Source organism: Triturus cristatus, chromosome 1_2, assembly GCF_964204655.1.
Source record: "Triturus cristatus chromosome 1_2, aTriCri1.1, whole genome shotgun sequence".
Lineage (NCBI taxonomy): Eukaryota > Metazoa > Chordata > Amphibia > Caudata > Salamandridae > Triturus > Triturus cristatus.
The window spans coordinates 581,958,485-581,981,404 of record NC_140580.1 but is presented as its reverse complement, the minus strand read 5'-3'; the positions used below and the strand labels follow the sequence as shown (position 1 = coordinate 581,981,404).

The following is a 22,920-nucleotide window of genomic DNA, read 5'->3' as shown; positions in this document are numbered from 1 at the left end:
ATGGTACCTTAGGTACCAAGGGCATAAGTACTTCACAGGCCTACCAGGGGCTGAATCATGTATTATGCCACCCCTGGGAAGCAGACTAAATCTGACACCACAGGCCTGCTAATGCAGCCTGGGTGAGGTAGTGTTAGCACTCCTCACTGAGGTATAGGTTCCTATACCTCACCATACACACACATATAAACCTATCAGTCACCCCTAAGGCAGGCCCTATCAATCCTGAGGGCAGGGTGCTTGGTTTACAATGTGAGGGGGTGCCTCTGCATGAACAGGACCCCTCTGCAGCTGGCAGAGTCTATTCTCTGTGGCTGTTTGTGGATGCGGTTAAACCATATACTCTTAAGTGCATTATAACCTCTCGGTAAATGCTAACTTTGGAATGACTGCATCAAAACATGTCGTGTTTGGTGTCAAACATCCTTCTAGAGGGGACGACATGTACCCACTGTGGAAACACGGTAGAAATCTGAAAGATCCCTGGCATCACAAAATGGATGCCACCAGCACAGACACTGGGCTGCCCTCCTGCTGCTGACTGAAATTTGCAGTGGAGGAGGCCCAACAATAGGCATCCTGCCACAGGGAGATGTCACCACCTTCCAGACAGGATTTAGTGTTTTGGGGCTGGGTGGGTGCACTCCTAGAGTGCTTTGAACTCCTGCACTGGGGGAGCAGTAGTCTCCTCTGTGCATATGCCAGCTCAAACCGGTTCAGGGGCTACCTGTACCTGCTCTGGCGTGAAACTGGACGAAGGGAAGTGGGTGTAACCACCCACTCCCCTGACCCTCCCAGAGGAGTGGTCATAAAGCTAGTCCCTCCCTTTCTTGTAGTATAAGATAGGGAACCCTTGCCATTGCAAACTAGATATCCCTGGACGACGCGTTACAAGAAGAATCCTGGCCCTTCGACGTTCCACTACCTTTGGAAGACAGAAGAATCTCCCTTGGAGTCAAGGAGTGACTCCCCTGCTTGGCAGGCACCAAAAACTTGAATAAACGGTCGCAAACTTTCTCGCTCCCGCTGGAGTCCGAAGTCCCTGCAGCCCCGGAAGTGGATTTCCTGACTTCGACAGCCCTTTTGAGTCCCCAGCAGAGCTGAGGCGAGTGGACCCCGCGAGTGACGGGGAACAGCAATACCCGGGTACCGTGCACTATTGTCGAGTGCAACCCCTTCACGACGTTCTACGAACTTATGCATTGGACCACGTGTGGTCCAAGCCTCCAGCTGGATTTCCCTCGAAAATCAGAGGCCTATCTCGTCCCGAGTGACCGTGGGCTCCTGTGAAGTGAATCCTCACGAGGCGTCTTCGCGATCCCTTGCCCGTTGGCTTGTGGGTCCCCTGAAGACTTTCTCATTGAACCAAAGGGCTCCCCTGGTTGCTCCAGGCCTGCCCTCACTTACCCTCGCTGGGTGAGTCCCTCAGACCTTGCCGGTCTGCACTGCTGACTTTCTTCAATTTCCACGAGACTTGCTGTTGCCAAGGCTTGTTGGCTCCAATCCGGTTGCCGACACCTCAGTAAGCTGCAGACTTCGTGGGACACTCCGAATCCAGCTCCTGGTCATCCTCGACGCCTCCTGGACCTCGTGACGGAAGAGTCAAAACACCCTTGATCACCTGAAATCACCCGACTACCGTGGGCATCCATCTTCCTGGCCCCGGGTCACTGGCAAGTGACTGTGAACACTGTCCCTTCTGCTTTCAGGTCTTCTTCATCTTGAATCCAGCCTTGGATTCCACCGGACACTTCTTCAGTCTTCACAAGCAGCAAAACGTCTTCGGCTTCCATAGAAAACGACGACGCGACCCGACACCAAAAGACACCTACGCACCCGGCTTCCCTGGGTGAGGTAACTCGTGCACTCCGGTGCTCCTGTGGATGTTGGCCCTCGAACTACTTACCTTGTAAGTGACTTGCTTGTAGACCTCCTAGAAGTACCCTTAAACTTTAAAAATCCAACTGCGACTTGCTCTATTGAAATCAATAGGAAACCCGTGGCTGTGTTCTCACAATGCACACGTCTCCCGTGGGTCCTTTACTTACCTGCCTTGGGTGGATTAGTGAAGCCCCAGCGATTCTACAGGCCCTAGGCCTTGTCCCCTTGCAAGTCGACTTTCCTAAACCTCTTTTTTAGTATATGGTCTGGTACGCCCCTAGGGCCCCAGCCATATTTGTGCTTAGCTTATTGTGAAACGTTGATATTTGCATATGTTCCTGACTTCTAATCTCATAAAGAGATTAGTAGAGTGTGTCTAGAAATAAATACATATATATTTGATATATATACCTGTGTGGTGTCCTTTCATTTTGTAATTCAAGAGATTATAAGGTAAAACAAGCTGCTTTACATTCCTCTGAGACTTAGCCTGAAGGCTGCTCTCCACAGCTACCACTAGGATAGCTTTCTTTAAAAGGTTGTCTTAAACCTATCTACCATAAGAGTCGAATTGGACTGGTGCAAGGTGGCCACTATAACTAGTGACCAGCATATGCCACGCCAACTTCTCACATTAATAAATCATTTTCTGGCACTGCACTCCTTGACAATTTTCATAGAACACCCCTTAGAAGCACCCAAATCACATTTCTTGGTCTAGAGTTCTTCTATAAGCAGGGTCCCTCGCTAGGCTTCATTTAGAAGGGGCAGGGGGAGGGCCAAATACACATATACCACGCCATCTGACTTACAGCCCGGGAATTGGATTACATAATAGATTTACTCCCCTCTGAGACCTGGAAGCTTGTGATTGACCATCAAAATCCACTTCCTCTCCAGTTACCACACAAGCCAATCCCGCACCTCGACCGCAGGTGCCCTTAACGCTTTTATAATCTTTGGCATCTGTGGTCAAAAAGATCACTATGGCTTCATGGAATGTGGCAGGAATTGCCGCCAAAGTTGGAAATTTGGAGTGGCAGAGTTATTGGTCAAGGGTGGACATTATCTGCCTTCAAGAAACATGGGCGAAGGACCCGGTATTCTTCGCAGGGTACCATACATTCCATACCCCAGTGACACCCTCAGTGTCAGGCAGGGCCAAAGGGGGCCTATTAACCATAGTTTCTAACATCTTAGCATTCCAAGTAAAACAGGTAGGCGCCCAGAATAATCATTTCCAAATCTTTAAATTGGAGCACAAAAAGGCTGACCCCTGGCTTCATTTTACCCATAGTGATTATGGCGAGACACTTAATAGTTTACTCTATTCGAGGTGTCTGAGTATAATTAATAACTCAAAGTCTGGCCTGGTAGAGAAAACATTCAGGAGGAACAACAGCGAGTCCACAATAGATTTTGTTTTAGTCTCCACAGCAGCGCAAGATAGAGTGGGCCACTTAGCGAGCCTGTTTACATCTTATAGCGACCACGCAATCCTATACACTTATATGAGCATTCCCCAGAAAATGGAAAGATCCCAACAGGTAGCGGGTGATATTGTACTAGCCAGGAAAAACGGATAACAGTTAAAGTGGGCACAGGTCCTGAAGCAGAACTTGGCCCCTGCAATATTAGCCCAAGTAAGGGACAATATTTTACACTGTCTGGGTGAGGAGCTGTCGACTCCTCTCCTAGTCACTCAGTTCATAACCCTCCTATCGGAATTAAAAGCTGCACTCACTCGCCATAAGCCAGCACCCGATCTCCAACAGAGCCGCTGGTTTGATACATTGTGCTCCCTAGCAAAGAGACGTCTTGTTACTTCCCTAAAATCCCAGCCTAGAGATGTGGCTTAGGTTAAAACATAAAGGCATGAGTATAAACAAGCCAGAAACAAATGTGTAAAAGATATAAGGGAGAAAGCTTGGGAGGATCTTGAACAAGCCGCCATTTTAGGAAATAGTAGGGAGTTCTGGAAAGTTATAAACGTCCCTTATTTTAAAGATACAAAAGATCCGTCCCTGGACACGCATGTAGAGGAAGAGGCATGGATAGAGCACTTTGAAGGCATCTTCTGGCGAAAATTCGCCATGGAGCCACCTCTTTCCGCTCCATTGCCCTTCCCCTGAGACAGCTGACATTTATGACACAAGAAGTCAGAATAGGATTAGAATTCTGCACACTGGGAAAGGCCCCGGGACCTGACGGGATCCCAGTTGATCTATGTCAGGACAAGTATGATATCTGGGTCCCCCTCCTAACAAATGTCTTTAATAGCATAGTGGTAGAGGCCTCCCCATCCTGGAAGCACAGCGTAAGAGTCCCTATTTTCAAGAAGGGTGACAGGGGCAGTCCAAAAAACTATTGCCTAATCTCCCTTCTTGACACAACAGCTAAATTAATGGGCCGGTTGCTACTAGCCAGGCTGGAGGATTGGGCCCTGGAATGGAATATTTTAATGCATGCACAATATGGGTTCCAGAAGGGGAAGGGGACGGTGGACCAATGTCTCAACCTCTCGCTCTGCATAGATAAATACACAAAGGCCAAAGGTGGTACGTTATACATGGCCTTGATGGACTTGCAGTCGCCTTTGACTGCGGGTCTCATCAGAAGCTATGGCCGATCATGGAGGAAATGGGGATAGATCCCCAGGTCATCTGTTTTATATGCCAGATGTACGCAAATGCTACCGCCTGCGTGAGGTATGGCGTTAATGGGGAGTGCACGCGTCAGTTCAAAATCGAGAAAGGGGTCAGGCATGGCTGTGTCCTTGCCCCGTTTTTGTTTTCCATCTATACTAAGAGTGGAGGCAGCCCTGTCTGGCTCAAACCCAGACATGCCTATATTTGATAACCTCCCATTGCCAATATTGGCCTACGCCGATGACGCAGTCCTAATTGCTAGAACGGGTGTAGCCCTCCAGAGCCTCATAACAGCTTATGCCTCATTTATGGCCTCCCTAGACCTTCGAGTTAATGAAACCAAATCTTTGTCATCATAGCTGGAGCTGCCAGAGGATTAAAATCTCCCTATTTCCATCTGGCCTCAAAGAAAATTGAAGTGGTTGATTCTTTCGCATACCTGGGAGTTCTGTTCGACAGTAAACAATCTTGGTCAAACCTGGTGACTGTAAGAGTCCTTGGTATGGAAAGAAGCCTTCAAGCAAGGATGTATGTCGTTACAACGCACACTTTTACAACGCATGCACTTACAACGCATTTTTTACAACGCAAAATCCATTACAACGCATTCCATTACATAGCATGACACTACAACGCATTTTTAAAAACTACCTTTACAACGCATTCCATTACAACGCATACTACCTTTACAACGCATACCATTACAACGCATAATATTAAATTGCATTTAAGGTAAGTATTAGATAGTATAGGGGTAAAAATTACTTTTCTAACTCCAGGGGGTGCAACAGTAGGGTAAGTGTTGGATAGTATTGGGGTAAAAATTACTATTCTAACTCCAGGGGGTGCAACAGTAGGGTAAGTGTTGGATAGTATAGGGGTAAAAATTACTATTCTAACTCCAGGGGGTGCAACAGTAGGGTAAGTGTTGGATAGTATAGGGGTAAAAATTACTATTCTAACTCCAGGGGGTGCAACAGTAGGGAAAGTGTTGGATAGTATAGGGGTAAAAATTACTATTCTAACTCCAGGGGGTGCAACAGTAGGGTAAGTGTTGGATAGTATAGGGGTAAAAATTACTATTCTAACTCCAGGGGGTGCAACAGTAGGGTAAGTGTTGGATAGTATAGGGGTAAAAATTACTATTCTAACTCCAGGGGGTGCAACAGTAGGGTAAGTGTTGGATAGTATAGGGGTAAAAATTACTATTCTAACTCCAGGGGGTACAACAGTAGGGTAAGTGTTGGATAGTATAGGGGAAAAAATTACTATTCTAACTCCAGGGGGTGCAACAGTAGGGTAAGTGTTGGATACTATAGGGGTAAAAATTACTATTCTAACTCCAGGGGGTGCAACAGTAGGGTAAGTGTTGGATAGTGTAGTGTAATATTATGCGTTGTAATGGTATGCGTTGTAAAGGTAGTATGCGTTGTAATGGAATGCGTTGTGAAGGTAGTTTTTAAAAATGCGTTGTAGTGTCATGCTATGTAATGGAATGCGTTGTAATGGATTTTGCGTTGTAAAAAATGCGTTGTAAGTGTAGTGCGTTGTAAAAGTTGCGTTGTAAAGGTTGTTCCCCTTCAAGCAATAAAAGGTCTCATTAAGAAGCTAGGAGCGAGCCCCGTGGGTACAATTAAAAACATATATTAAGCTAAAACAAAGGCGGCCGCAACCTACGGGGCTGGTGTTTGGAGGATGGTCCAGATTGAAAGACTGCAAAGAAAGGAAGACATCTTTTTTAAGTCCAGGGTCTCATTCCCATCCTCAGTTTCTAACTATTTTTTGCATCTGGAATTAGGGCTCCCCTACATCTCTACATTAGATAGTATAGGGGTAAAAATTACTTTTCTAAGTCCAGGGGGTGCAACAGTAGGGTAAGTGTTGGATAGTATTGGGGTAAAAATTACTATTCTAACTCCAGGGGGTGCAACAGTAGGGTAAGTGTTGGATAGTATAGGGGTAAAAATTACTATTCTAACTCCAGGGGGTGCAACAGTAGGGTAAGTGTTGGATAGTATAGGGGTAAAAATTACTATTCTAACTCCAGGGGGTGCAACAGTAGGGAAAGTGTTGGATAGTATAGGGGTAAAAATTACTATTCTAACTCCAGGGGGTGCAACAGTAGGGTAAGTGTTGGATAGTATAGGGGTAAAAATTACTATTCTAACTCCAGGGGGTGCAACAGTAGGGTAAGTGTTGGATAGTATAGGGGTAAAAATTACTATTCTAACTCCAGGGGGTGCAACAGTAGGGTAAGTGTTGGATAGTATAGGGGTAAAAATTACTATTCTAACTCCAGGGGGTGCAACAGTAGGGTAAGTGTTGGATAGTATAGGGGTAAAAAATACTATTCTAACTCCAGGGGGTGCAACAGTAGGGTAAGTGTTGGATAATATAGGGGTAAAAATTACTATTCTAACTCCAGGGGGTGCAACAGTAGGGTAAGTGTTGGATAGTATAGGGGTAAAAATTACTATTCTAACTCCAGGGGGTACAACAGTAGGGTAAGTGTTGGATAGTATAGGGGAAAACATTACTATTCTAACTCCAGGGGGTGCAACAGTAGGGTAAGTGTTGGATAGTATAGGGGTAAAAATTACTATTCTAACTCCAGGGGGTGCAACAGTAGGGTAAGTGTTGGATAGTGTAGTGTAATATTATGCGTTGTAATGGTATGCGTTGTAAAGGTAGTATGCGTTGTAATGGAATGCGTTGTAAAGGTAGTTTTTAAAAATGCGTTGTAGTGTCATGCTATGTAATGGAATGCGTTGTAATGGATTTTGCGTTGTAAAAAATGCGTTGTAAGTGTAGTGCATTGTAAAAGTTGCGTTGTAAAGGTTGTTCCCCTTCAAGCAATAAAAGGTCTCATTAAGAAGCTAGGAGCGAGCCCCGTGGGTACAATTAAAAACATATATTAAGCTAAAACAAAGGCGGCCGCAACCTACGGGGCTGGTGTTTGGAGGATGGTCCAGATTGAAAGACGGCAAAGAAAGGAAGACATCTTTTTTAAGTCCAGGGTCTCATTCCCATCCTCAGTTTCTAACTATTTTTTGCATCTGGAATTAGGGCTCCCCTACATCTCTGACTCTATTAGAATGGCGCCGATCCTGCTGTGGCACTCCATCTGGCGAAGGTCAACGGTCAATCTAATCCAACGAATAATCGGGGATTGCATGAGGCTGTATGGGTGCAGCAGGATCGGATGGCTCCGAAATGTGGAAGCAGAACTCTCCACTATCGGGCAGGTAGATCTTTATAGAGTTCCTGCTAATTGCAGAAAGGTCCCTAAACAGAAAATAATTGAGCTATTCTTACAGAGGGCTAGCTTTGTTCGCAAGGAAAAGAACTATCACCTAAAACCATTCAGAGCCTATGCTCTCATTCCGTCTAGACCAAGGGAAGCTTACTCTTACCTTTCACATTTTACATTAGCTCACCACGGATTTATTTTGTTACGATTTCGCTTGAATTTCATTCCACTGATGCTTGGGTTTCCAGAGAGGAAGTTCAAGCATGCTGACTTAAGCTTTTGCCCCTGTGACAATGCTTCCCCCCAGACGGATTTACATTTGGTACTGTTCTGCAAATTTTACCAAAAGGAAAGAGAAGCATTTATTCTCCCTATTTTAAGACGCTATAATTTTAAGCAATGTAGGGTGGCTTTGTACTTTTTTAAATCCCTACCTATTCCGTATGTATGTTTCTCGGTCGCATCATTCTTGTGGGCTTGTATAAGGAAAAGAAAGTCACTGGGTCCGTTATCTCAATGATTTATAAGGGGCCCCTAATTCTAAGAATGATTTAAAACTGTTTTTTATAGTTTTCATAATATCAGTGTGTTATGATGAAATTGTGCTTTTATGATCTATTTGTAAACAGAATGAATAGAGATTTTAAAGAAAGAAAGAAAAAGTCTGAAGCCAGAGCTGGGAGAAAGGACCTCTATGCACTCCAGAGTCCCTCTTTGAAGTCACCTTTACTTCAAAGACACAACTGAGTATAAGTACTGGGTCTTAGGCCGCACCAGGTCTGACACTACTGGACCTGTGAAGCAACTCTGCCAGGGAGAAGGACTGCTGTGCTGCTACAAGGACGACCACTCTGCTGGACTGCTGCTCCGGAATAACAGCTTTTCTGTTGTTCTGTCCTGCTGCCTCCTACCCTCTGTCCTGCTGAGGTAGAACTGGACTCTCGCTTGAACCCACTGTGATCTGTAAGGGCATGCTGGCTTGCCTCCTTTTCTAAGACTCAGGGATATCAAAGTCTTGCCCTTTGCTTCTGGAACCAATGCAGCCTCTGCTGAGTGAGGCAGAATTGACTCATCGCAGCTGTTGCGCGAACAGAACCAGCGCATCGCATCAGAACCGAGGCATCGGAACCACTGCATTGCTGCCGCTGCAGGAAAGATAATCAACACATTCCCTCCATTGCATAGAGAAACCTAGCGCATCGCACTCGGAACCAACGTAACTTGGAACCAGCACTTCGTCTTCAGAATCAGTGCATCACCATTGTTGCATGGAGAAAATCAATGCATCACCTCGGCTGCGGAATGAACACCAAAGCATCTCGCTGTTGCAACCAGGATCAATGTACTTTTGTTCAACTGGCCTTGCATGGCTCCTGTCCCTGGGTCATGCTCTATCACGGCTGGCCTGAACACTTGACGTTGCCCCAGTCCAGCGCGACCTGATAACTCCTAAATGCGCTTATTGCTTCTAAATGCTATTTTTACTTTTAATCTTTGGAAATTCATATCTCGACTTCTACTTATTTGATTATTCTTGTTTTTGGTCTTGTTTTATTTATAATATAATCTATTTTTCTAAACTGTGTGGAGTCTTTTGTGATCTTTTCACTGTGTTACTGTTTAAAGTGTTGCACAAATACTTTACATATTGCCTCTTAAGTTAAGCTTGCCTGCTCTGGGCCAAGCCACCAGAGGGTGAGCATAGGTAAATTTATGGTGTGTATCTGACTTACCCTGACTAGGATTGTAGTAGCTGCTTGGAAAGGGTCCATACCTCTGCCAACCAGAACCCCAATTTCTAACATTGATAATCAGCGTTGAAGGCAGGATTTCTGTTTGTGTAGTGCCACACAGTGACTTGGTGTAAACTACTACTCCATATCTAGACCAATAATTTTTTCCTGATTGACATTTTTTATTTTTTCCAGGTTTTTCCAATTCCCATTTTTACTGTTGTGTCTGTGACCTCACCTGCAAGATGGAATTTGAGTAGGCCAACCTAAAAAGCTACACTGTGGCCCAGCTCAAGGCATTCTGCTTGAAGAAGACGTTTATCATAGGGAATGCAGAGAAATCAGAGCTCCAAACAGCTTTGAGGGCATGGGCAGAAGCTGCACAGACAATGAGGAGGAAGGGTCAGGATCTGAGGAAGAGTTGAAACAAGACCTGTCCGAGGGTCTTGACATGCGACCTGTTAGGGAGGCGGGTCACATTCTCCCAGGACTGGAAGTCCATCCACGTGCAGGGAGCAGTGTGTCATCTAGGAGCCTGTCCCTGGAGGAGCTGGGGGACAGGAGGGAGGAGAGAAAGTTGAAAATAGAGTTTCCAAATAAAAAATCGAGAAAGAACAAGCTCTGGTGGAAAAGAGGCTAGCCATGGAGAACATAATGGCCCATGAGCTAAGTCTTATAGAGCTGGACATTAGAGCCATGCAAGTGGAGTTCAGCAGTAGTGGTAGCAACATACCTGCAGTGTCTGCTGGAGATGGGAGACTTTGCATCCCACAGGATTTGGTGCCCAGTTTTGTTTTGGGGGTGACATTGACAAGTGGTTCTCCTCCGTTGAGGTGGCTCTAAGGGTGCACTAGCTTCCTGAGGAGTCCAGGGGGGTAGCTTGCGGAGATACATGCCCACGGTGGGGAGGAACATACTCCTGAGACTAGAGATAGAGGATCAAACACAGCACACCCCCCTGAAGGTCATACTTGTTAGTAAATGTAGGCTGACCTCTGAGGGGTATAGACAGAGGTTCAGGGGCAGCTACAAACTCTACACAAACATGGGTGGACTTCCTTGATTATGCTAGCAAGGCACTGCAGGGCTGGGTGAAGGGCAGCAAGGTTGATGATTATTCTGAGCTGTACAACTTGATTTTGAAGGAGCACATGCTAGATATTTGTTTTCCAGAGCTGCTCCAACAGCTAGTTGATAACAAGCTGACCCCAGGGAGCTTGCTGAGGAGTCGTACATCTGGATTCAGCACCCAAGTGTCCAAAAAGGCATCTGGGGAGACTCTCAAATGGGTGGCCAGGGTTCCCACCAGAAGAAGGAGGGGGGAGATAAAAAGGAGTTCTCTCATGGCCCCCAAAATATTTCACAGGGCAAATGGTCTCGTTCCCAATCTGGTCACCAAAAAATTAGCTTCCTTGACAAGTGTCAGCCAAAGAATCCCAAATGCTATAAGTGCTTCGAGTATGGGCATTACAAGGGGGCTCTCAAGTGCCCAAAAAGAGCACAACCTCCCACTGGAGGTAAGACACTGGAGGTGGCAAGTGCAGTGCTTGGGGAGAAGCTTATCCCAGTAAGTGGGTTGGACCTCAGTGAGGTTATCCTAATGTACCTGGGTGACATGGGGATGGTTCCTAAAACCCATGTGCCATCAAATACTGCAAAGTATAGGCAGGGATATACAATCAATGGGCAAGGTGTTGAAGCTCTAAGTAACATGAGGAACACAGAAGCCCACTTAAAACCGCAGTCATTGTCCCCATTTTGAAAAAACCGGGCGCCGACCCCTCAGTTCCCGCTAATTTTTGCCCCATCTCCCTTCTGCCGTTCCTGGCGAAAGTACTTGAGCGCCACGTCACCTGCGCCCTGAGCTCTTTCCTGGAGAAGAACGGGGCTCTCGCCCCCCGCCAGGCCGGGTTCCGCCCCGCACACTCTACGGAGTCCGTAGTTCTCTCGGTCCTTGATAACCTCAGGGAGGGAATGGATACTAACCAACCCCAGGCCTTGGTCCTCCTCGATCTCTCAGCCGCCTTTGACACGGTGGATCATTCCATCTTGCTTTCCCGTGTCAGGGCGGCGGGGATCGGGGGCACCGCGTTGGTTTGGTTATCCTCCTTCCTGAGGGACCGTACCCAGGCAGTTCGCCTGGGTGATTTTACTGCGGACTTTCGCAATGTTCAGTGCGGGGTCCCCCAAGGCTCCTCCCTTTCCCCCCTTTTATTTAATCTTTATATTTCCCCTCTTATTTTTTCACTGCAACAAATGGAGGTCGCCGTATTTAATTATGCGGACGACCTCCAGCTTGTCTTCAATCTTTCCTCTTCCCCCGATTCTGTTCTTAATTTCCAAACCATCATGATTCATATCCGGGACTGGATGAACCACAACCATCTGAAACTCAACCCAGACAAGACCGAGCTGGTGTTGACGGGTGGTTCATCCAGCCCCTGGTCCCCTCTCTGCTGGCCGCCTTCCCTAGGTCCCCCACCTGTTCCCTCTACCTCAGTCAAAACTCTAGGCATTAAGCTCAATTCTCAACTCACCCTTCACTCCCAGGTCAGCTCTGTGGTTTCTTCTTCCTTTCTTTCACTGCGCACTATACGCAAGGTGTCCTGTTTTTTCTCATTTGATGCTTTAAAATTGATTACCCTGGCCATGGTCGTATCCCGCCTGGATTATGGCAACGCCCTATATGCAGGTATACCTGCATATAGTCTCCGGCGTCTGCAGCAGGTCCAAAACCAGGCGGCGCGCCTGGTGTTCAAACTTCCAAAGTCCCACCATATCACCCCCCTCCTAAAGTCCCTACATTGGCTTCCTGTTCGTGCTCGTGTCCAGTTTAAGCTTGCTTCCATCACCTTTCAAGCACGACTGGGCACGGTACCGGCTTTCATCTCATCTGAGATTATCCCTTATGTTCCATCCAGGGAACTGCGTTCATCTACCCAATCCCTTCTTACAGTCCCACGGTTCCGGAGAAAGAAATGGGGAGGCTCGAAATTTGCGACCCTCGCCCCGATTTATTTATTTTATTTCTGGTATTTGTAGAGCGCAGCATTCATCCCAAGGGATATCAAGGCGCTAAAAAAGAAAAGGCTGCTGAGGTTTATGCAGGAGGGGTTAGTATTTGGGAAAGAGGTGTGTTTTGAGTTTTTTTCGGAATGAAAGAAGGTTTACGGTATGTCTCAGGTCAATCGGTAGTTCATTCCATCGTTTGGCCGCCAGGTGGGAGAAGGCCCGTCCTCCTGTCCTTGTTCTATAGATGCGCTAAGGTTTTGCTAGGGCTGAGTTAGTGGATCGCAAGTTCCTGTTTGGAGTATAAAATTCAATTTTCCCTTGCAAGATTGTAGGGCCTGTTTTGTGGAGGGCTTTGTGCGCATGACAAAGTAGTTTGAATGTGGCACGCTGGCGCATCGGAAGCCAATGGAGTTGTTTTAGGCATGCTGATGCCGAGTCACGTTTGCCTTTGTTGCATACCAGTTTAGCAGCCTGGTTTTGCAGAACCTGTAGGCGGGAGAATAGCTGCTCTTTCATTCCTTCGAATAGAGCATTGCCATAGTCCAGGCGGCTGACTAGGAGGGCCTGGGTAATCGTACGACGACAGTCGAGTGGGATCCAGGTGAAAATCTTAGCGAGGAGTTTCAGGATTGCAAATCCCTTACCCCACAGTGTGCGCACATGATCTTTCATAGATAGTGCGTCATCCATCATAATGCCTAGATTTCTGGCGTATTGTTTCGGGGTCGGGGCTGTTCCCAGTGACGGTGGCCACCATGAATCGTTCCACGATAGTTTGGCTCCTCCGAACAGCAGGATCTCAGATTTTCCGGCATTGAGCTTGAGGCAGTGGTTGCGCATCCAATCTGCCATTTCGGAGAGGCAACTGTGGAGTTTATTTTTGGTTGTTTCTGATCTTTCCGATCTTTCATCCATGGTCACCATCAGCTGCGTATCGTCGGCATATGAGCAGATGCCGATGCCCCACTTTCTTCCGATGTTGGCCAGAGATGATACGTAGGCATTAAAGAGAGTGGGGCTTAGGGAGGCCCCCTGTGGGACTCCACAGCCAATGGGACGGGGTTCTGAATGGAATTGGCCCATGTGCACTGCTTGGGTGCGGTTGCTCAGGAAGGATTCAATCCATTGCAACGCAGTGTCTTGTATTCCTTTACTCCGAAGAATGTTCAGTAGGCATTTGTGCGACACCGTGTCGAACGCTGCCGACAGGTCTAGCAGTATCAGAGCCACCGAGCCCCCTTGGTCGGTGATGCATCTGACACTGTCCGACACTGCCAGCAGCGTAGCCTCGGTGCTGTTGTTGGATCTGAATCCGGTTTGGGTGGGGTCCAAGAGCGAGTTGTCCTCCAGATATTTGGATAACTGTGAGTTAACCATTTTTTCCAATGCTTTGGAGAGGTAGGGGAGTTGTGAAATAGGCCTATAGTTCTCAGGGTTGAGAATATCGGAACCAGCTTTCTTCAAAAGGGGGGTTACAGATGCGTGCTTCCAGCAGTCTGGAAAGGACGCGGAGGCGAGGGACTGATTGAATAATTTGGTGATGAGTGGGCATAGAGTCGGTGCAATTTCAGAGAATACAAGGTGCGGGCAGGGATCTGCGGGAGAGCCAGATTTTATTGCTCTAAGGACTGTTAACACTTCTTCTTCAGAGAGTGGTTGGAAATTGGATAGACAAGGGGAGTTGCCCAAGTCTAGGCGATCGTTGTCATAGTCGGATGCAGATGGGCATACGTCATCACAAGGGGGGACGGGATGGGAAGGGGTGAAGGTTGAATAAATTTTATTAATTTTATCGGAGAAGAAGGTGCTAATCCGTTCGCATGCTTCTGTGGAAGGGGTGAGAGTTTGCGAGGTGCAGGATCGTTGTCATAGTCGGATGCAGATGGGCATACGTCATCACAAGGGGGGACGGGATGGGAAGGGGTGAAGGTTGAATAAATGTTATTAATTTTATCGGAGAAGAAGGTGCTAATCCGTTCGCATGCTTCTGTGGAAGGGGTGAGAGTTTGCGAGGTGCAGGATGGGTTGCTGAGCTCTTTCACGATTTTAAATAACTCTTTTGCAGAGTTATGGTTTTCGTTGATTCGTTGCACAAAAAATGCCTTTTTTGCCTCTCGGATGGCAAGAATATATTGTTTCCTTTTGGCAGTATAGTTGGCTCTGGTTAGAGGGTCTTTCGCTTGTCTCCATTGATGTTCTGTTTTTTGGCATTCCCTTTTAAGACTCTTGAGGGCGGGGGTGTACCATTTTCGTTAATGGTTGTTTTTTTTCTAACTTCTCGTAAGGGTGCTATTTTGTCCAATGTTTGGTGAATTCTGGTTTCTATCCGGATGACATTATTACCGATAGGTTCATTGTCTGGTAGGGAGACGTCTGTCTCGTGAAAATGATTTTGGAAGTTGGAGTTATTGATTAATTTCCAAGCTCTCTTAGAGGTTGGAAATCTTCTGGAACTCCCTGCCTCTCGAGCTTAGAGCTTCAACCCTGTACCCGCATTTCCGGAAACAGCTCAAGGCACATCTCTTTGCTAAATTCTTCAATTAATTCATTAGCAGTTCATCTTTTTCTTACTTAGCTCCAGCTCCCTTGCCCAGTCCTCTGTCAGTTGTAGCGCCATGAAACCGCTGGTGTACGTGCGCTGTATAAATAATTTTAAATTCAAATTAAATTCAAATTAAGGAGTCAGCTGGTGGCCCCTGTTCAAATTATACCCCATGTATTACACCAGGTTGTAGTGGCTGACAACCGTGAGAGTCACTATCAAGTGGCCCTTGCTCCATGTGTGTGGGGAGGGGGGTTTCAGGTCTTCTGAATGTTGCTGTGAGCCTTGCCATGCCTATGGACTGTGTGTTAGGGAATGACCTTGAGCACACTAACTGGAAGGAAGTGGAGTTCAAGTCACACCTGGAAATGTTAAGTTTGTCTGAGTGAATATGTGTTACCTCCAGGTCCATGGCTACCCATGAAGGGAGTCAATGAGGTCTGTAGCCTGGAAGAATGGCCCAGACAGCTTCCAGAAGAGGAAAGATCAAGGGGCATGGGAAACCAGCCCCCGAGTGTCTCCCAGTTGCGGTAGATGGCTTGCCAGAGGAGGCCGCTCTGGAGACCACTGAGGAGGCCTTCCTTGGTGACCTGCCTGAACTTGCTAGATGGGAAGGAGAAGAGGGACCTCCCAGGGAGGAGTTCTGCAAGGCACAGAAGGTGTGCCCAACCCTGAAGGGCATGAGGCAACAGGCTGAACCCCAGGCAGCTGGTGATGCCTCTGGAAATCACCACATTTACTGTAAGGGAAACCTCCTGTATAGTGAGCCTAAGGGATCTATGCCTAGGACAACATGGGCACTGGTCATTCCCCAATTCTACAGAGCCTTCCTATTGGAGATGACTCATGAGATACCCCTGGTAGGACATCTGGGGCAGAACAAGACCGTTGCCAGGCTTGTCACCTACTTTTATTGGCCCCGGATGAAGATTTCCTCAGATACTGTCTGTAGGACTTGCTTGACCTGCCAGGCCAGAAGCTGAAAGCCCTGCTGAATCCCTTGCCAGCCGTTGGCACCCATTTGAGAGGGTTTGCATCGACATTGTAGGGCCTGTGGCTCCCTAGACAGTCTCTGGCAACAGGTTTATCCTGGTACTGGTGGACCATGCCACAATATACCCAGAGGCCATACCTCTGAGGACTGCAACTCATGACTTGGCTCCGGTCCAGCGCGACTAGGTAACCCCCATAGTGCCTTATTGCTTCTAAGTGCTATCTTCACTTTTAATCTTAAAAAATTAATTTGTCGGCTTCTATGTATTGGATTTTGTCATGTTGGTCTTGTTTGAGTTATAAAATCATATTATATTTTTCTGAACTGGTTTGGAGTTTTTTTGTGTTGTTTTCATTGTGTTACTGTTTGAAGTGTTTCACAAATACTTTACACATTACCCTTTACATTACGCCTGCCTGGTCTGTGCCAAGCTAACAAAGGTTAAGCACAGTTTAATTCATGGTGTGTATCTGACTTATTCTGACTACGATTGTGGTTCCTGCTTGGACAGGGTGCATGCCTCTGGCAACCAGAAACCCATTTTCTAACAGCCTTGTTTCTCAGTTTTTACTTCACAGTGGATAAGCTGTTCTCGTCTCAGCTGGATGACTTGGTTAGGAAAGCAGCTGAAAACAAGAAAGTGTTGCAATCTTTTTTTTCCTTATAATGCAAAAAAACAGATATTCAGAAGAAATATACTCAACCCTTCAAGAGTATACAGCCCTCTTGAGGCTGGACCCGTTGTCGGGGAGCTGCAGCAGGAGGAAAATCCAGACTACAGTTAAATTCCCTGCAGCAGCAGTCAGCTCCATTAATGACAATCAATCATCTATTCTGGGAGGAAGAATAAACCTCTTTTCTCAAACCTGGCATTCTTTGATGTCAGAGAAATTGGTTCAGTATATTGTCGATCAAGAGCACCAATTTCTCTTAGAAAAAAAACCCTCTCGAACCACATTCCTTTCAGACTGTGCCTCCCAAAGACCTGCTGAAACTACAGGCAATTTAAGAAGGGGTGATAAGCCTCCTACAGAAAAAATGTGATAAGCGAAGTGCTGTAACACCAGCTTAGGCAAGGTTTCTTTTCAATACTTTTTTGGGGGTTCCCAAACCAGATGGCTAGTTTCGCCCAGTATTAGACTCGAAAGAACCTCAACAAATATGTGAAACATATAAAATTCAAAATGGTGACTTCTCCAACAGATAATCCCAGGAATATCTCAAGGGGACTGGATGGTCACATTAGCCTAGCAGGGCACATATTTTTACGTTCCTATTCACCACAGATTTCAGAGATTTGTGAGCCTTACTTTGGGGAAAGAGCACTTCTAGTTCAACTTATTTCTTTTCGGACTGATATCCTTCCTGAGAGGCTTCACCCTGGCTCATTTACATTTGCTAAGGGTGCATATGTTTCTGTATTTAGACGACTGGTTAATTGTTGCATCTTCTTCTACCAAGTCTGAGGAACATGTCCAACAAATCATGTGAGTGCTGTCCCCTCTGGGGATGGTGTTACACAAAGAAAAATCACAACTTCTCCCATCTCAGCAGAGAAAGTTCATCTGAACCTTCGACTTGGAGCAGGCAAGGGTTTTTTCTTCTGGTGAAGAGAATGGCAACTTTACACTTTGAGCTCTGCCAGCTACTTCAGCAATCATCGGGTTCAGCCAGATGATGGTTACAATTCCAGGGACTAATATCTTCCTGCATGGCAGTGGTTCCATAGTCTCTTCTCAATCTGAACCCACTAGTTCATCATATTCTAAATTACTGGTCCCCAGGTTCTCTAGACTACAAGTTGAAATCACAGTAACTCCAACCATAGTTCAACAGTGACAGTGGCGACTAGCTCCCCAGAATCTGCAACAGGGGGTTCAGATTTTACAACCCCTTCCACTGCTAGTGACAACAGGTGGCAGTCAGTGGGGCTGTGGTGCTGGCTATGGGATCAGGAAGCCCCAGGTAGATGTCTGGAAACTGAATTGCACATCTCATTGCACTGCATGGAGTTGGAGCCAACGGGGAAGGCTCCAATTGCTTTTGCAACTTTTCTGTTCAACAAACCAGTCCAAGTCAGGGCAGACAATCAGGATGCCAAAGCTTTTATAAGCAGACGGAGGTACAAGGTCCAGGTTCTGGCAGCTCTGCCCAATGAGATTTCGACGTTGGCAGAACGGCATCTCCTGTCTGTCTGGGCAGTTTACATCCCAGGGTCATCCAGTCTTCAGGCAGAAAGCCTGAGTCACAACATTCCCTTGTCAATTCACTTTTACATGAGTCTCCATGCCTTCCAGTTGGTCATGGGTAAATTTAGGCAACTGGTGCTAGACCTCTTCGCATACCCATCAAATGCTCTTCTTCCAAAATTCTGTATGAAGGAGATATGTTTGGACGCTTGACGAATGAATGCATTGTTCTCCCGTATCTCAAGAAATACTCTATCCTTTCCATTCATTTCTCTTCCTCCAGAGGGTGCTTCAGATGATTTGGGGGGAGAGGATAGTGATAATTCTCATAGCCAGACAACAGTGATTTCCTGTTATCACAACTAGCGATGTGACCTCCTTATTTCCCCTTTTCTCTGAATCCCCTTCAGTTTCCTTCTCTAACATTAACTCAAATTTGTCAGTTGAAATTGATTGCTTGGAGGTCGAGAGGTCTGGGTTAGAGCAACTTGGATGCTCAAGAGAATAGGCGTGCAATATTAAGTCAGTGAAGAAATGCTCCACCTTGCAAGCTTCTCAAAACATTGGAGGCATTTTTTCTCTTCATATTCAGTTATGGTAGTAGACCTGGTGTTGGGGGATCCTTCAAATGTTTAGATTTTTTTTTAAGGAATAGATTTGCGAAAGGTATATTTCTGTCTACTTCAGATTTCCAGTGGGCAGCAATTAATTCTTATAAAGTATCAGGGCGCAACCTTTCAGGTATCCCCCTTCTGGTTAAAAAGCTTCTCAAAAGTTTCAGATTTAAAAAAAATATATACTTTTCACTCCAATTCATTTTCAGGATCTTTCCACTGTTTTGGAAATGTTGCAGAAAGAACCATTTGAGCGATTGGAACAAGCTGGCATTTCTTGGTTGTCAGCTAAGATTGCTCTTTTAGTTGCAATAACTTCTGCAAGATAGTTGGGTGATTCAACCTCTTTATTGATTATTTTTCCATATCTCAAATTTTTCCTGGAGGAAGTTGCATTGTGACCACATTCAAATTCAAACCAAGATTTCAGGCATCCTTTCATACTAACCTGGAGATTGTTCTTCCACTTTTTAATATTTCCAATTATATTTCATCTTCTTTAGATGGTCGAAGAGCATTATTGATCTCTTTGGACAAAAAAAGCTTTCAGATCCTCCCAATCATTGTTTGCTTGTAAAGGGAAATAAGCCTCTACCACCACCATTAGCAGATGGGTAAGACAAACCATTTCCCAAGTCTATGCTTCGTTATGGTTGAACGTATGGGCAAGGCAGTGGCAGCTTCATGGGCACAGGCAGGAGAAGAAATTTGTAGAGCAGCCAAACGGGCATTATATAATACCGTTCTGTCCCACCACAAATTAGATTTTCTAATGATACAGAAAAGGTTGGTTATTCAATCTTTAAAACAGCAATGAGATCAATCGTTCAAATTTTATTTCTGCATCATATAATTCTCTTTTGTATTCACTGCTTTAATATATCTTCATATGTAAGTGCTAGGATGAGGACAGATGTAGGGGTACCCTTCGGCCAATCCACCTTGTCCTAGCAGCAAGCCACCCTTCCCTCCCTTCCTGAGACAAAGTTTGTGTGGTTTAAATAACAACAGGATATGCTGGGGGTGGGAGAGGCATGTATGCTCATTGGATGTGACGATTGTAATAAAACTAGAAGAAAGCTTGGGTAGCGTTTCTGTCTCAGGAGGGGGGACGGCCTCATACGTAACTGCTAGGACGAGGAGGACTATGATAAGAGTAATGAATGTTACCTGTTAGTAATTTGTTAATTCCTTACCAAAGGGGGCATTGCATTGTCCCCCTGTGAGGCAGGGAATAGTCATTAGACCCGCCTGTCTGAGCCATCAAGTAATCTAGAAGAAAAAACAAGTGTTCATCTGTGAACAGAAAAAGCTTTCTTAAGTCCCAGAGCTTTTAGATCTGTACAATTTACATTAATATCCCAAACCATTAGAAAGCCAGGATTAAGGGGGGTGGAAGTCAAGACTCCTCCATTCAGGCTCCACAATTGTGGAATTGCCTCCCACCGGATCTCCAAGTAGAAGACAGTCCTACCTTCCAAAAGTGGTTAAACCCTAGCGACATCAAGCAGTGGCCCGAGGCCAGGGTGAGCACTGTGATGTTTGTGTCTGCGTGTGTTTTCAGCGGCAAGAGGCCCGCGCTGTGGTCTAAGGTGCTCGTTGAAAGAACTGGGGTAAGGTTTTGACATTTTCTCCTCATTGAAGTGCAAGGAGTTTGTTAATGGACGAACTGTGAGCTTTACAGTGACTCTCCAAAGTGATTCTGTTTTCCTATCGCAATGATTATGCCTGTACCTTTTTGTTTTGGATGCCGCCTTTCTGCAGATGACATGCCTGCTCTTGCCTACATTACCATTGACTTCTTTCCCGATTTTTTTTTTAAACTTAGGCCGCCTGGAGCTCCCGGCATGAAACAGGGCAGGGCTCGAGGAGTGACACGGGCTCTCTGTTCTGATTATCTTTGCTCCCTTGATTGGTCGCGAGAGGGAAGTCCCGCGTATTTATGGAACCGCTCTGCCGCTCGCAGCCTGCAGGACAGCACTCCTCCTCGAGGCGAAAGATGCAGGGAGCCAGCGGCGCCACGCTCATCCTGGGAGCCGCGCTTTTCACGCTGGGGCTCGCCTTGTTCGCGCTCTGGAGGGCCGCGGGCCGCAAGGTGCAGCAAGCCAGATACCCCACCAGCCTGCCCAGCCTGCCCATCATCGGGAGCCTGCTGCACCTGGGCAGCCACTCGCAGCCTCACCTCCTCTTCTGCGACCTACAGAAGAAGTATGGCAGCCTGTACTCGCTGAAGATGGGCTCCTTCTATGTGGTGATGGTGAACAGCCACGAACACGCCAGGGAGGTGCTCTTGAAGAAGGGGAAGGTCTTTGCAGGAAGACCGCGCTCGGTGAGTTCACAAGCGGCCTTTGCCTCGTGCGCAGATGTTTTAAAAGCGCATCATATGTTGCACCACAGAAACAGCAAGGAATTGAGGGGTAGATGTACTGAAATGTCTCAACGCGGCGCAGTATCCAAAGTGACTCTGTTGCCTTGCCTGAGAGAGAGAGAAAGCAGGAAAGCGCCATATCAGCCGAGATATGGCACTGTCCCTCTCCCCGCCTGGCATTGGCGCACATTAAGGCGGACAGTGCCGTGCACACACCTTTGCGCCTTAGTGCAAGAGCGTGTCAAGTCTAGTATAGGTATTGTACTGGAAGGCTACCTAGTTCCTACCCTTCCAGTACAAAATACTGTGCTTAGGCTAACATTTAAACGGGTCCTACATGATATGTGTGCTGTACAGCGCAGCCCACCTTCAGAGTCGGAAAAACCAGGAGACATAAATGGCTTTCTCTTCGATAACACAATGTCAACATGTTATTTATGGAAAACCCTGTCTACTCTTTTCTGGTAGTTACGGTTTTTCATCAATAACCATGGGTGGTTGCATGTGAATGCCCACGTACCTCCTATGGAATTTTCCTTGATGCAAAGTAATTCAAAGCAGCACTAGCCTTTGCTGCTTTTGTTACCTGCAGGTTACTTTTCAGTGCTAGATACATTTTAAATAAACATTTCGTGCCGATGTGAGTGAGACACACATTGTTACTAAATATTTTGCTGTGTGTGTAAATATCAAAACGCGCTGGTGTACTGTGTCCTGGAAGCGTTCAGGAACAGGCACACCTGTCTGAATAGTGAGTGCTGTTGGTTACATCCCGAGTGATCGGTGTGTTTCACTATGCGAGGTTCAGTGGTGTGCACAGGTGTAGTGGGATATGTGTATCAGATGGCAATGCTGCCGAGGTATCTCTTGAAGTACACTAGTTTGGTCTGCTGAGAGGAGGGGGCGCTGTTGTGCAGCAGTTATGATCTCTAGACGGTTGAACCAGAGAACAGCCAGAGCTGCCGACTTTGGAACTGGGCAACCAGGTTCAATCTCGGCATCGTCTCAATATCCTGTGAATCTGGTCAAATCACTTATTTTCCTCCTGCCAAAAAAAAAAGAATGTGACCTTGTGTAAAGTAAGTGATGTTCATATAAAGCGCTCCAATACCCTTGAGTCTAGATCTCTCTATATAAAACCCGCGAAAATAAATCCGGGATACAATTTAACTCAAACTTTAAAAAACAAAATCGTATTCACATTTTCCGAAGTTAGATTTGATACAGTGTAATTATTACCCCATTGATAAGATGTCAGCGTTTTCCCTTTTAGCAAGAAACCGCCGGATTCAAGGACAGGCTTATACTTAGAGCAAACACAGAATAGCAACCTTCAGCCAGGCTATATTCAAATTGAAGAGCTACAGTACAAGTCAGCAGCAAAACTTGACCATGTTGTGTGACCCTGGGCAAGTGCTGCATTCCCCGTTGGCTGTGTAAAAATAGAACACGTGAAAAAGGCTTCCGTCTTCAGTGATGCACCAAAAATGCATTCACATTCATCAGTTCTCCCTCAGACCCCAAAAGGCTGGATGAGCTTCACCCTGGACCAAAGAGCTCAGTGAGTGCCTCCTTCATTTCAGTCGTTGGGTTTTCAGCTCAGAATGTGCCATCTTTATTTAGTTCTCTGGTAGCACTCACTCACTCACTCACTCACTCACTCACTCACTCACTCACTCACTCACTCAC

General features: G+C 46.3%; 1 protein-coding gene across 2 annotated transcripts in view; it reads left to right on the top strand.

The window, feature by feature from the left end:
• Window positions 1-22,920, top strand: part of CYP17A1 (cytochrome P450 family 17 subfamily A member 1) — a 282,729-nt gene that overhangs the window by 60,665 nt on the left and 199,144 nt on the right. Inside the window, exon 2 of one of the 2 annotated variants that reach the window (XM_085606579.1) lies at window positions 20,692-21,192. In XM_085606579.1, coding sequence (XP_085462705.1) covers window positions 20,806-21,192 — 387 coding nt within the window. In that variant the 5' untranslated portion in view covers window positions 20,692-20,805. Of the gene's footprint in view, window positions 1-20,691; window positions 21,193-22,920 lie in introns of those variants that run through there. The other variant, XM_085606582.1, reaches the window with a different exon arrangement.